The following is a 15,581-nucleotide window of genomic DNA, read 5'->3' on the forward strand; positions in this document are numbered from 1 at the left end:
TCAGTGGATGGGGAAGAGGTATAGGTAACACCTGACTTCACAAAGTCCCCAAATCACTACCTGCTTCCGTCACTCAAAGAGAGATCATCCTTTCTTAACATTTTATGGGAAAATAAAAAAATGGCTCTGTGGGCAAGGTGGTGGACACCCTTGGTGGGGAGTGAACACCCATGAGACTAAAGGAACCCCCCTGGCTATGAGACAGGAATTTGATGGAGGACTGACTTTCATGCCAGATCCTATTAACCCAAGAAAGACTCAACTCATTAAAGTGCTGGACGATGACTCTGGAAAGGATTTAGACATCATCCCATCCATTGCCCAGTCCTGCCCCTTTACAGGAAGAATGCAGCTCAGAGAACTCGGTGACTTGCCAGTGGCCACACAGCTGCTGGGTGGCAGGGCCAGGTTCAGGACCCCAGTGCCTGGACCCTCGGGTTGGTCCACCGGAGCCTCAGGTCCCTGTCCGTGTTGCTGACACATGCAGTTCTCGTTCTCACAGGAACCAGTGAGTGACGGTTGCATCTCTAGGTCTTTCTGCTTCTGTCGCTGCTGGCAAGAACCTCCAGGAAGATACATTGCAGGCCACTGGCCTGGGTGGTGTGGAGTCATTTTGGTGGAGAGTTTAGCAGGGAAGGAAGAATGGATAGAAGTTTTATGTAACTGCTCAATAATTCAAAGGCTGTCATCCTCCATCCATCACCCTGCCTCCCAACTTTGAGTAGCCTCTAAGGTCTCTGTAGGAAACCAGATCCAGGGCCAGAGAATTACCTGTCTCTCTTCTGACTGATCACCTAACACTCCGCTGGGGACGAGGTGCCGATGTGCCGTTGGAGGCGTCAGCCACAGAAAGACTCAGCAGGGAAGCTGCCCTTCAGCAGAAGGTGTCAATTTTCCAGCTGCCTCCAGAGCCTGAGTTTTCCTCCTGGTTAGGGCTAGGACCACTCACCATCAAGAAAAAAAGCTGAAACTGAAAAATTGCATGTTTTGATTAAAAAAAAAAAAAAAAGGCAGGGGGCAGGATAAAAGGCTACAGAAGGAGAAATGGCTCTGTGTGTGTGTGTGTGTGTGTGTGTGTGTGTGTGTGTGTGTGTGTGTGCGCGCGCGCGCGCGCGCGCGCCAGCAGCTTCGGCAACTCTGCAGGCATTTTATTTTATTTTTTTTGGTTCTTTTTTTTTTCATTACTCAAATGAATTTATCACATCTGTAGTTGTATAATGATCATAACAATCTGATTTCACAGGATTTCCATCCCATAGCCCAAGCAGATCCCCCCACCCCCCAAACTGTCTCCTCTGGAGACCGTAAGTTTTTCAATGTCTGTGAGTCAGCATCTGTTCTGCAAAGAAGTTCCGTCTGTCCTTTTTACAGATTCCACGTGTCAGTGAAAGCATTTGATGTTGGTGTCTCATTGTATGGCTGACTTCACTTAGCATGATAGTTTCTAGGTCCATCCATGTTGCTAAAAATGTTGGTATTTTGTTCTTTTTGATGGCTGAGTAATATTCCATTGTATATATGTACCACATCTTCTGGATCCACTCCTCTGTCGATGGACATTTAGGTTGTTTCCATGTCTTGGCTATTGTAAATAGTGCTGCAATGAACATTGGAGTACATGTGTCTTTGCGAGTCGTGGTTTTCTCTGGATAGATGCCCAGGAGTGGGATTGCTGGATCAAATGGTAGCTCTATGTTTAGTTTTCTGAGGACTCTCCATACTGCTTTCCACAGTGGTTGCACCAATTTACAATCCCACCAACAGTGTACTAGGGTTCCTTTTTCTCCACACCCTCTCCAGCACTCATTGTTTGTAGACTTTTGGATTATGGCCATTCTGGCTGGTGTAAGGTGGTACCTCATCATGGTTTTGATTTGCATGTCTCTAGTAATGAGTGACGCTGAACATTTTTTTTCATGTGTTTCTCGGCCATCTGTATGTCTTCTTTGGAGAACTGTCTGTTTAGATCTTCTGCCCATTTTTGGATGGGGTTGTTTGTTTTTTTGGTATGGAGCTGCAGAAGTTGTTTATAAATTTTGGAGATTAATCCCTTGTCAGTCGTTTCACTTGCAAAGATTTTCTCCCATTCTGTGGGTTGTCTTTTTGTGTTGTTTAGGGTTTCCTTTGCTGTGCAGAAACTTTGAAGTTTGAGTAGGTCCCATTTGTTTATTTTTCTTTTTATTGTCAATACTCTGATAGGTGGATCTGAGAAGATGTTGCTGTCGTTTATGTCAGAGAGTGTTTGGCCTATGTTTTCCTCTAGGAGTTTGATAGTGTCTGGTCTTATATCTAGGTCTTTAATCTGCAGGCATTTTAGGGCAGGTCTGCCTCTGGGTTCAGGGACGCTCATTTTTGTCATCCTCAGACCAGACGGGCCAGTCCCCCAAAGTGAGAGTCTTAGGGGGAACCACAAGGGAGGCGTATGCAGGGACCAAGCGACTAAGAACATGCCGGAGGGAGAGAAGAGAGGACACAGAAGAGAAACTGCGGTGGAAAGGTATCCACATCCTCTTGGCCCTGAAAACATGTGAGGGCTTCCTGGAAGTGAAAGGAGGAGGGCGGTTTCTGGGAGAGAAACCAGCAGACCCACTGCCGTACCATTTACCCTGTGGCCTCCTTGTCTGTAAAATGGGCACGGGCAGTATTTCGCTCATAGCCGTGTGGCCAGGATTAAATAATTCCTCTGGAAAAGGCTCTGAGGAGGGTGCCGAGGCGGAGGGGGTCTGCATCCACCCCAGCCTGGATCACTCCTGGCGTTTAGAATACAGCCAGAGATTGGCAGGGACAGCTTTGATTTTCCTTCTGCTCCGCCCCCCGACTCATTCTGTGTGGTCACCCCACCTTTACTGCCTCAGGTTCCTCTTCGTTAAGGTGGGGAGCCGTCACCTCCCCCACCTTCTCAGTGTAGGAGATAGAAAGTTCGCCATCATACCTGACATATATTCCTAACAGGATACCTTTTCATTTGGGGGGGGGGGCGGTCCCTGGTCTAAATACACTTGTTTAGCTTGAGGGCCTCTTGGAATTATAGGCTCCATAGGCTCCATCGTGCAGAACAGCCCTTTGGAGATCTTCTCTTCCATCCTCCTGCCCACTGCCAGGTAGGAAAGCATGCCAGGGGGCGGCACTCCTCTTGCTCCTGGGGTGCAGCTTTCGCAAGCAATCTACCTTCTCAACTGGTCCCAGCGTCTCCCTGGGAATTTCTTCTGAAACCTGCTCCTCCTGCCTCCTGCAGCCCCTCTTTCTGTCCCACCTCTTGTTCCTGGAAGGTGGGGACAGCCAGTACTGGGTAGAGTGCAGGTACTAAGCAGGCAGGTGTCGGGGGAGGCTCCCACCCCCCCACCCTCCCGGGCGGGCGGTCGGGGTGGGGAGGGGGAGGGGTGCAGAGCGGCAGGAAGCAGGCTTCTCAGGATTGGAAACTAATCAGTCAGACGGTTCATGAGATAATCCGGCTGAATGCTCACATTCCCGAACCAGGTTAGGAGGCAGCTCCCGGGGCGGGGAGAGCAGCAGTCTTACTGTCTCGCCCCTCAGCTTCATTAACCCGAGCGTGTCCCAGACTCAACCCGCCCGTCGGTCCTCGGGAACGCGCTCTTTCCTCCACGTGGCGCGACCTGCGCTCGCTTGTGCGCCTAGGGCGCAGCCAGGAGGCCGGGTGGTCTGACGCGGGATGGGGGAGGAGGCGGTGGCAGCAGGACGGGGCGGGCACGTCCAGACGGAGCTGAGCCGCTATGGAATTAGCCTGGCAGCTGAATAAGCCATTCCAGACGCCAGCGCAGCCGAGGGGCAGTCCGGGTGTCCTGTCCCGTGTGAGCGCGCACCATGGCCACCCCGGGGCTGCGCGGTGAGTCTTCCCTGCCGGGAACCCTGATCCTGGGCAGCTGGCGAGCTGTAGGAGGGAGAGGGGCTGAGAGGGAAGGAGATGGCAAACTCCTACCCCTTGGAACTGGTGACCCCAAGTGAACCTGGAGGGGGAGGTGCGGGAGCTGATCCCTCTCCCCGGTTGCGGGAGCCCAGGAGACAGAGCGATTTCCTGGACACTTATTTCTTATCAAGGAGAGGGGAGGTAGGACGAGAGAGGCAGAGCATGGGTGCAGTGGATTACCAGTTGCTACCTCTTTATCTTCTTGTTACAAGTCGGGGGATGTTTAGTACAGCATATCTGAATGGCAAGCAAACAGCTGGGGTTTAATTCAGAAACAGTCTGCTGAGGATAGAGGTTCAGAGTCACCCCCCAGCAGTTTGACTTTGGTGTGGCTGGAGCATCCTCACAGTTTCAGGAGGCCTCCTCCAGCCCTTTTCCAAACCCATCACCAGGAAGGGCGTTCACACCTCACAGTACAGGGAGACAGGTTGTTGTGTTTTTTTTTTTTTTTTTTTTTTTTTTAAGAGGGAAAGCAAATCGTGGCAGTGTTTGGGGGAGCAGGAAATGATTCAGCTGCACCTCCAAATTATTCTGAATAGACAGATGCATTTGGCAGGGTTGACTTCGCTTGGAAGGAGATTTTGTTAGGTGTCTTGTATCTGGTGGTTCTTGAGAGAGGCCGAGACTGGGGAGCTGCCTGCTCCATGGGGATGAACAGTGGACAGAAAGGACTGGAAGCCAGGTATCGGCCCCTAGTCCTCAGACTTTGTGAGCAGGTGTGATGTGGGACCATGTGGATGCTGGTCCAGGACAGAAGGTCCCACTGAGCAAGGTTAAGTCTCAGCCCAAAGGCCGTGACAGGTGGGGGAGGATCTCAGACAAGGGTGGGACTCTCCCAGAGGACAGCGGGACGCCGGATCCCTGCCCTTTCACGGGCTTTGTTCTTGGGACCTGACATCAGAGCCCTGCCCTGGCTGCGGGGTGTCCAGGGCCCAATCACCCCCTCACTGTGTCCTGCCACGTACCATCATTTTGGGAGCCAAGGACCCCAGAAGGTCCTTTCCAGCCACCCCCACCACTCTGAGTTGCCTCTGTGTGGGCACCTGGGCCTCTTTGCTGGCTGATGGAAGAAGCTGTGAGAGGTGTGGGGATGGGCTCCAAACCCCAGCCTCGGGTTCTGGTCCGGTTTCTCTCTGTACCTTCTCTGCCCTCTTCCTCTGTGGGGCATGGCTAGAGGGGCCAGAGGCTCTGGAGGTTAGAGTGGGGATTGTCTTTCATTTTCTCTAATCCTCATTAGATCTTCTGGAAATCCACCCATCCTGAGGATGCTTCTACTGGCTAAGAGGAGCTTGTCTATGCCTGGCTTTCTTAGGACACATGGAGAACAGAAACTTTACCGCTGGAGACGAGATTCTTGCCTCTAGTTACCAAGTAGAATTGGTCTCCGGTTGTGATCGGGTGATTGGGGAAGGCCTCTCTGGGAGATGAGTTTGAGTAGAAGTTACATTCAGTGAAGGAACCATCTGGAGACTTAAACTAGCAAAGGCATCAGAGGAGAATGACCCAGTGAGCAATGTATGGGCTGCCCCTCAAAGAGGGGGAAGCTGAGAGCCTGAATGGGGTGGGGGGGGTAAGAGTGAGCCAGATCTGGTGGAGTCTTGGGACTCAGGCCAGAAGTTTAAACCTTCAAAGAGGAAGGGACGACTAACATTTATTAAGCATCAGCTGTATCCCAGACACTGTGCTCTGCTTCCCAACAAATTTGGGGGCCAGTATAAGTCCATTTCATTGAAGAGGAGGCTGAAGTTCAGAGAGGTTGAGAAATATGCCCGTTATATTGTGTTAACCACCGAACAATTAGAAAAGGATAAAGCTGGAACTCAAACTTATTTCCCCTCCACCTGACCTTGTTGCTTTTGTCCTTAAGAAGCCATGAGAAGGGGAGTTCCTGTCGTGGCTTAGTGGTTAACGAATCCCACTAGGAACCATGAAGGTGCAGGTTCGATCCCTGGCCTCACTCAGTGGGTTAAGGATCCAGCGTTGCCGTGAGCTGTGGTTTAGGTCGTAGACGTGGCTCAGATCCTGGGTTGCTGTTGCCCTGGCATAGGCCGGTGGCTACAGCTCCGATTGGACCTCTAGCCTGGGAATCTCCATGTGCTGCGGATGTGGCCCTAGAAAAGACAAAGAGACAAAAAGAAAAAAGTAGCCATGAGAAGGAAATGTAGGCGCCATCAAGCAGGGGAAATGTGGCTGGCCCTGGGGCCTTGAGGGAGATACTAATTTTGCAAGGTGGTCAGGTGATGCTGGGGTCACAGTCCAGGAAGGTTTGCCTTGACACGATTTCCAATCTGGAGTCATCATGGTTCATTTATTTGGTGGGGTCAGTCCCAAGAAGGCTAGTTGTCATCAGCAAACTCCTAAGGCAATGTGCCATTGCCATCCACACTGGGGACATTTCCTAGTGAGCACAGGTTGCCTGAGCTTCCCATCTATGGTTCATGAGCACGTGGAAGGCTGACCCATTGGCCACTGGGGGCAGAGGACTTGCCCAGTGACCAGATGGCTCTAGATAACCTGGTTCATGATCATTCCTGCTGATCCTCATACCATGTCCCGTGAGTGCTGCTGGTATCAGTTCAGAGCACACCTACTGAGCCCACGCTGTGCTGGGGCCACAACCATCAACATGGGCACATATGGCCTGCCAGGACCTTAGTGGCCTAGGATGGTCTTAGCGTAGCAGCCACATCCACTGCTGATGGACGTGAGAAGGAGGAGCTGGAGCCAAGCCTGGGCTTGTTCAGACCACATCAGTGAAATTAGCCCCTCTGTATATCAGGTATTTCAAGCTGTACTAGAGGTCTTTCTTTCACAACTACTGACAACCCTGCCCTTCCTCCAGAAACTCTAAGGAAATCATTTATAAGTCAGTGTGGCCAACATCTCTCCATCTAGGTTAACTTCTGCTGAAACTATACGAAAGGTTGGCCATTCTCACAATTGGCTGGCGTCTCTCTGTGCAGCAAACACACGTGTAAAACACGCTGCCCTTGTAAACCAGTGAACCAGTAAACCAGTTCTGTAAACCTTCTGACTGGTTTCCTCATGAAGGGAAAATTCCCACTTTCTAAGCTGTCATTCATCAAATGGGGCTTCTGTTGTGGCTCCGTGGTAATGAATCCATCTAGGATCCATGAGGGATGCGGGTTCGATCCTGGCCTTGCTCGGTGGGTTAAGGATACGGCGTTCCCATGAGCTGTGGTGTAGGTTGCAGATGCGGCTCAGATCTGGTGTTGCTGTGGCTCTGGTGTAGGCTGGCGGCTACAGCTCTGATTCCGCTCCTAGCCTGGGAACTTCCATATTCTGTGGGTGCGGCCTTAAAAAGACACACACACACACAAAAAAAAAAAAGTTTAAAAAATTAAAAAGTAATAATACACGCCCATTGTGAAAAAATTAAAGTCAGTAAGTACAATAACTGTTTTTTCATATTTTCGTAATTATTCTTCACCCTGGCTTTTTTTTTTTTTTTTTTGCCTGTGCCTGCAGCATACGGAAGTTCTCAGGCCAGGGATTGAACCTGAGCCACAGCAGTGACAACACTGGATCCTCAACTGTTAGGCCACCCGGGAACTCCATCCTGACTTCTTTTTAATCCATTTTTGTTTCTGCCTACATCAGATAACTAGTTATGTATTTCTATTTCTTATTTATTAATCTTCAAACAGTTACGAGAAGGAAAACCTAGATATAATAACACTTAAGGAAAAATTAACAAACACCATATAATGAAAGATTGGGAACATATTATATCACTATAACCTAGAGAAGAAGGAAAAGGGACTGTAATTGAGCAAAAACCTATCTATGAGCTTCCTAATAGGCAGTGCAGGAAAGTGGTAATCACTTGCATTGCCTAATGAAAGGAGACTAGTTCATCACCATTAAACTTTAAGAAGGATGTCACAGTGATTTTTGTGATTTTTATATAATGCATTGCCCAGCATAACGAGCTGTAGTTTCACTAATAGTTTTAGAAAGAGTATTACTTTTCACGTGGGCATTTATTATATTGTTTCTGGTTTTTTTGTTTGTTTTTCGTTTTTAAAGAGGTGTTTCTGTTTTATTATTTTCTGGTCCATTCCATTCTATTCTATTAAAAATGCTGTTTTCCGAGTTCCCGTCGCTGCTCAGTGGAAACAAATCTAACTAGTATCCATGAGGACGCAGGTTTGATCCCTGGCCTGGCTCAGTGGGTTAAGGATCTGGCATTGCTGTGGCTGTGGCGTGGGCTGCTGGCTACAGCTTTGATTTGGCCCCTAGCCTGGGAACCTGCATGTGCCATGGGTGCGGCCCTAAAAAGACAAAAAAAAAAATGCTGTTTGCAAACCATTAGATAACTATGGGTTGAACTTCTCGTTTGGAAAGTAGTGGCTTAGTGCATGTAGAAAACTTGGTGGCTTAGTGCACGTAGACCAATGGATCTCAGTCTCTCCCTCCTCTCCTCTGTATGAAAGGGATAGAGGACTCTTCCCTCAGGAGCAGTTGTCATCCAAGTTTCTATCCTGAATAACATCTCTCATCCTAAAGAACATCCTTCAGCATTTTTTTTTCTTTTTTGGCTAGCCTGCAGCATGTGAAGTTCCTGGGCCAGGGATCAGATCCGAGCTGCAGCTGCGATCTGTGCTGCAGCTTCAGCAACACTGGATCCTTTAATCCACTGTGCTGGGCTGGGGATCGAACATGTCCTGATGCTGCACCAAAGTGGGAACTCCCCTTTAGCAAGCATTTCTTTTTCTTTCTTTCTTTTTTTTTTTTTTGCTTTTTAGGGCCCAACTCATGGCATATCAAAGTTCCCTGACTAGGGATCAAATCGGAGCCATAGCTGTCGGCCTGCTCCACAGCTTACCACAGCTCACAGCTACACTGGATCCCCAACCCACTCAGCAAGGCCAGGGATGAGGCTGGGGATCGAACCGGCAACCTCATTGATACTAGTCGGGTTCGTTAACCAATAAGCCATGACAAGACCTCCCCCTTTAGCATTTCTTTCTTTCTTTCTTTTTTTTTGGTGTTTTTTGTTTTTTTTTGTTTTTTTTGTTTTTTTTTTTTACGGCTGCACTCGAGGCATGTGGAGGTTCCCAGGCTAGGGGTCCAATCAGAGCTACAGCTGCCAGCCTATCCCACAGCTTCAGCAATGCCAGATCCGAGCCGCGTCTGTGACCTACACCACAGCTCATGGCAATACCGGATCCTTAACCCACTGAGCGAGGCCAGGGATCGAACCTGCAACCTCATGGTTCCTAGTCAGATTCGTTTCCACTGCGCCAAGACAGGAACTCCCCCTTTAGCATTTCTTAAAGCGCAGTTCTTCTGGTGACTTCTCTTCACTTGTTTCCCCATCCAAAGCTCTAGAATTCCATAGCAGAAAGCAGGGAAGAGGTGACTTTGGCGAGAAATCCGTCTCTGCTCATCTGTTCAGCACCTCAATTTTTTATCCACCCTTTCATTGAGTACCTACTATGAGCCAGGCTGCATAGTAAGAGTCAAAGATGATATCCAGTCCCTATATTTGAGGGAGTGTGCCAGTGGGAGGAGGGTGTTGAATCTGTCACGTTGAGGGAAATTGGAGCCGGGATCTGAAGTATGGTATTTGACATGGATGGTGTCTCTATGGGCTGAATTACCGCCCTTGTAAGTGAAGGCATTTATTATCATCCACTTTGATAGGGAAGGGTGCTGTATCCATTAAGACTATGCACAGCTGGCTGCTCTCACAGCAGATGAAAAAATGAGGAAAATGTAGAGGCAGTTCACTGCTCGCTAAAGTGATAGGCCTGGGCGGGTAAATAAGTTGGCGGGGTGGCTCTTTTCCACAAAGCTTTGCAGGGACCCAGGGTGATGGAGGCTCAGCCACCTTCAGCTATGACTTCTCTCAGTGGCCCTGCGAGTTTCCATTCCAGCTATCTGAGGAGGGGAGGGGGGCCCGGAGGAGCCTGTAGGAGCATGCGTGGAAGGTTTCTGTGGGCCAGGCCTAGAAATAGCACATATCACTCTGTTCACATTCCTCTGGCTGGAATTCAGTCTCGTGGCCGCATCTACTTGCAAGGGAGGGAGGCTGGGAAATATGGTCTAGCTGTATGTCCAGGAAGAAGAGGAGAGCATGGATTTTGGTAAGCACCTTGTAGTCTCTGTCATAGGGACCCATCAAAAATGTAAGTTTAGTGTGGCATAGTCACACCTGTTATACTGTATTCAAGTTACCAGGTCTAGACATTTGGCTCCCCAAGTAGGCTCTGAGATCTTCAAGTTTCAGCACCCAGGACAGGACAGGGTATGTGGTAAATGCTTATTAAATAGTCTTTGAATGCATGAATGAATGAATGGGGAGCTGGTGTGACAGTAGCTGGCCAGCAGATTCAGTTGCTTTTATTTTATTTTATTTTAGGGTCACACTCTTGGCATATGGAAGTTCCCAGGCTAGGGGTCAAATCAGAGCTGTAGCCACTGGTCTATGCCACAGCCACAGCAAAGTTAGATCCGAGCCTCGTCCATGACCTATACCACAGCTCACGGAAACACTGGATCCTCAACCCACTGAGTGAGGCCAGGGATTGAACCTGCGTCCTCATGGATCCTAGTCAGATTTCGTTTCCACTGAGCCATGATGGGAACTCCAGTTGCTTCTCTTTTATCATTTTTAAAAATTTATTATTGAAGTTCAGTTGATTTACAATGCTGTGTTAGTTTCTGGTGTATAGGAGAATGATTCAGGTATACTTATGCACACATATTCTTTTTCATTATGGTTTAGTGCAGCATATTGAATATAGTTCCCTGTGCTATACAGTAGGACCTTGTTGTTTATCTATTTTATATCTAGTAGTGTGTATCTGTTAATCTCAAACTCCCAAGTTTGTTTTCTGTGCCTTTAAATCTGTTTCTGTTTTGTAAATAAGTTCATTTGTGTCATTTTTTAGTTTCTGTATATAAGTGATATCATATGATATTTTTCTTTCTCTTTGACTTAGTTCACTTAGTATGATAATCTCTAGGTCTGTCCATGTTGTTGCAAAGGGCAAGATTTCATCTTTTTCATGGCTGAGTAGTATTCCATTGCATATCGGTACCACATCTTTTTTATCCATCATCTGTTGATGGATATTTAGGTTGCTTCCGTGTCTTGGCTGTTGTAAAGAGTGCTTCAATGAACATTGGGATGCATGTATTTTTTCAAATTATAGTTTTCTCTGGATATGTGCAGAGGAGTGGGGTTGCTAGATCATATGGCAACTTAAGAATGCTGCTTTTAATATTTATTTATTTATTTGTTTTTTTACTTATTACATTTTATTGAAGTATAGTTGATTTATAATATTGTGTTAATTTCAAAAGCTGCAATTATTTATTTATTTATTTTTTAGGGCCGCACCCGTGGCATATGGAGGTTCCCAGGCTAGGGGTTGAATCAGAGCTGTAGCTGCCGGCCTACACTGCAGCCACAGCCACAGCAACGCCAGATTTGAGGCATGTCTGCGACCTTCACCACAGCTCATGGCAATACCAGATCCTTAACCCACTGAGCAGGTCAGGGATCGAACCCTCGTCCTCATGGATACTAGTCGGGCTTGTTACTACTGAGCTACAACGGGAACTCCTCCAAAGCTGCTTTTAAAATGTGTGCTATGTCATGGTGGTGTTATGTATTTGCCTCTAAGTCCCTCCTGGAATATCACATATCTATGTTGTCAAATTTAGACGAAGATGCTTGCCTTCCTATCTGTAAGGGAAGTAAATGTGTCTCCAGTTTTTCTATTACATGTATCCAGTCCTTTACCCACAAGGTAACTACATTTAATGAAATTTAGCATTTGAGTTTACTTGACTCGTAGATGCATTTCTACTCCTTTTGAGTCTCAAGCAGGTTTTATGATCAAGGCTCTGATGTACCTGTGAGAAGTCAGGGGGCCAAAATGAAGTTGCACAGGTTGCAGTCCTACCCCAGGTGGACCTTTACACTGCTGCTGTAGGAGTGAGCCAAGCTCACGGGAGCCAGGCCTGGAGCTTTCCCTTCTCCAGTGACAGGCTTCTCTTTCTTCTAAGTTCATGCAGCTTCCAATTTTTTTTTTTTTCTTTTTAGGGCTGCAATCATAGCATATGTAGGTTCCCAGACTAGTGGTCGAATTGGAGCTACAGCTGCCAGCCTACACCACAGCCACAGCAGCCCAGGATCCGAACTGCTTCTGCGACCTATGCTACAGCTCATGACAATGCCTTGCTCAGTGGGTTAAGGATTTGGCATTGCCATGGCATTGCCTGGGAGCCTCCATATGCTGCAGGTGCAACCCTAAAAAGAAAAAAAAAAAGCCCTTTAAACAAAGAGCACTTATGGTCAATACTCAGACCCAAGATCCTAAAACTGAAGACAAGGGACAAAAAAAAAAAAAAAAAAGAATAAGAAATTCAGTCCAGGAAGTGCTTCCCTCCATGACAAAATACACAGATCAGGACTGGGAGAAGTTGCTCAAATGAAACCTACTCATTGGCAGCTCGTCCTCCCCTGTGGTTTGGAGTGTGACTGATGGGATTGAGGTAAAAATGTCCCTCCCTCTGGGTCATGAGGACGTGGCTGGTCTGTAAGATAATTGGTCAAAGCTGTTTAGCCAGTTAACTGCAACCTGTTTTGCAGGTACATTGACATGAAAGAGCATGACAGTGCGATTGTGAGTAAACCGTCATCCTTCTACACACACACACACACACACACATACACACTGCACTTTCATGAGGTTGGTCGACTCTTCTCCTGGGTGTGCTTGGCTGCCTTCAGTGTCCCTCCCTCTCTCCTCCTGCACCACCTCCCTGCTCTGACCCTTTTCTTCCTCCTGGGAGGAACTAAGACTGATGAGCTTATTCTGCTTTTTTGTTTGTTTTTGTTTTGTTTTATTTTGTCTTTTTAGGGCCGCACCCATGGCATATGGAGGTTCCCAGGCTAGGGGTCTAATCGGAGCTGTAGCCTCCAGCCTACACCACAGTTACAGCAACATGGGATCCGAGCCTCGTCTGCGACCCACACCACATGATGCACTTATTCTTATTCCCATCCCTGTAAAGAAGATGGAACAGATTTCTGTCGCTCAAAAAGAACTGGCTCCGAGGTTAAAGCCTGAGACAGCGCTTCTAGTCAGAGCTCCCCCATTTAAGCTGCTGGAGCCTTTTGTTTTTGTTTTTGTTTGGGGGTTTTTGTTTGTTTCGATACCAACAATTGTGGCATCTGGAAGTCCCTGGGCTAGGGGTCTCATTGGAGCTGCAGTTGCCAGCCTAGGCCACAGCCACAGCCACAGCAGTGCCGGATCCGAGTGCTTCTGTGACCCACGCCCAGCTTGCAACAGTGCTGGATCCTTAAGCCACTGAGTGAGGCCAGGAATTGAACCTGCCTCCTCACGGATACTAGTCAAGTTCTTCACCCGCTTAGCCACCATGGGAACTCTGCTGGAGCCTTTGGCTCTGGATAAGATGCTGAGAGTTACAGAGGGATTCAGCAGACATAAGGGACACGGATGAACCTGATATTTTTATAAAATACCCCCCAATACATTTATAGTCTATAGGAAACTGTTCAGAAATTTTCTCTCTGTTACAGCCTTGTTAACTGAGACGATGAAATTCATATCAAATAGACAGCCCTTCACCGCTAGACTGTTCTCGCCTTGAAGCCGGGAGTTGTGCCAGTCTTGTTCACCACGGAATCCTTACCCCGGAGCAGGGGGACGGGCAGTGGGCTTTGGGATTAGGACCAGTGCTGCCCGTCCCTTGGGCAAAGGGAAGTCTTGACAGCGAGCACCCACTGAGTGGTAACATCATATAGACGCTTGGAGAATTGTCTCTCCAGGGACTCCCATAGTTACTGGGTTGGACTTGAAGGGGGACTGGAGATCCCACAATAACTAGGGGAGGAAACACTGAGAGACACGTTGTTTTGGTTTCTCATAACCTCACCTTTATGGGGCTTCTGTGCCCAGCCACACACAGATTTCTCTGACTTAAGACCAGATGCGTCCTCATTGGACTATCAGCGGAGTTAGGATCACCACATTCCAAAGGACAGAGCTAGGAGAAGAAGGGGAAACAGAAGCCCCCCCAAACTGCTCTATGCAGACAGGGAGCCTGCCATGGAGGCTAGACTTCAAATAGTAGGATTCAGTGACTGGTAAAAGCGAGGGCAAGTGGGGACACAGAGTGGCTCTCAACCTTGGATGCACCTTGGAGTCACCTAAGAAGGTTACGGTATTGCTGTCTGGGTTCTACCTTCAGACCTGGACTTACTTCTGTTGTGCCCCAGTGCTGAGACCATTGGTCTCTACAATCACTGTCAGAATCACGAATGTGAGCCCGGATCTAGTCGTAGGTCTTGAACTATTCGAAGGGAGGAGCACCATCTAGAATGTGCATAAGGCAAGCTTAGGACAGATCAAACACACACGCAGACACACACAGTGCGTTCCCTTAGCACAGGAAAGGGAAATATTTAGAACCAGAGACCTGCCTGGGCCTGGGTGTTAATACAAAAAAAAAAAAAAAATTGGGAGTTGCCATCATGGCTCAGCGGTAACTAACCCAACTAGTTCCATGAGGATGCAGATTCGATCCCTGGCCTTGCTTAGTGGGTTCAGGATCTGGTGTTGCTGTGGTGTAGGTTGCAGACACGGCTTGAATCTGGCATTGTTTTGGCTGTGACTTAGGCTGGCAGCTGCAGCTCTGATTCAACCCCTAGCCTGGGAACTTCCACAGGCTGCAGATGCAGCCCTATTAAAAAATAATAAATGAATAAATAAATAAAAATAAAAAAGAATGTCCAGGCAGGAAGGGACTTACTCCTGGCAGTCCCTTTCCTTTTCCACCATATATCTAAGTGTGGACTCTATGTCACTTACTAACAGGTGAACTTGGGCAACTTACCTGACCTCTCTATGCCCGTTTTCTCATCAGGAAAATGGGGACAACAACAGGATCTATCTCATAGTTATGCGTTGATACATGGAAACTGCTCAGAACAGTGCCTGGCACATGTCAGGTGCCAGCTGTTAGTGTCGCTGTGGTTATGATTAGGGCGAGTCTGTGCTTAACTCACACAGTTGACTTCCCTCTCTTCAAAATTCACTCACCAGAGAGGATTCTCTCCGTCCCCACATTGTTACCGTCGAATGTTTATTGAGCCCCTATTGCATCCAGACTTCTGTGCTAGGAATACAAAGGCAAAAAGGCAAATTTTCTGAACTTCTTGAGGACTTCCCTAAGTGGTGAGAAAAGGCTTGGTGTGGGAGTAGGACTTGGGCAGGACGGGATTCAAACAAGTGGAGAGAATGTTCCAAGCAGGGGTGCCTGCATGAGGACAGGCACAGAGTGAAAATTAGTTTGGAGCTAGGTTTGGCTAAGAGAAATGTTCTTGTCTGATGGATGGATGAAGCAGTAGAGCTATGTAATAGACAGCTATGGAAATCTTTGAATGCCAAATGGTTTGCAAGCCCCCAAACCATGGAGGTTTTGAGTAGCAGAGTGACCAGTGAAACAAAAGTATTATGAATGGTCATCTGTAGAGGCAAAGGAGTTAGGGATCCACCCATCCATCCATCCACCCACTCATCCATCCATCCATCCATCCATCCATCCATCCATCCATCCATCCATCCATTCATCCATCCATCCATCCATCCAT

The 15,581-nt window shown here is 47.9% G+C and overlaps 1 protein-coding gene across 1 annotated transcript in view; it reads left to right on the plus strand.

Moving 5' to 3' along the window:
* The first annotated feature begins 3,583 nt into the window (after positions 1-3,583).
* The window catches only part of ANO2 (anoctamin 2), a 346,820-nt gene continuing 334,822 nt past the window's right edge, over positions 3,584-15,581 (plus strand). Inside the window, exon 1 of the mRNA XM_047787771.1 lies at positions 3,584-3,844. Coding sequence (XP_047643727.1) covers positions 3,823-3,844 — 22 coding nt within the window. The 5' untranslated portion in view covers positions 3,584-3,822. The remainder of the gene's footprint in view (positions 3,845-15,581) is intronic.

This window comes from Phacochoerus africanus, chromosome 7 (genome assembly GCF_016906955.1).
Source record: "Phacochoerus africanus isolate WHEZ1 chromosome 7, ROS_Pafr_v1, whole genome shotgun sequence".
In the NCBI taxonomy this organism is placed as follows: domain Eukaryota; kingdom Metazoa; phylum Chordata; class Mammalia; order Artiodactyla; family Suidae; genus Phacochoerus; species Phacochoerus africanus.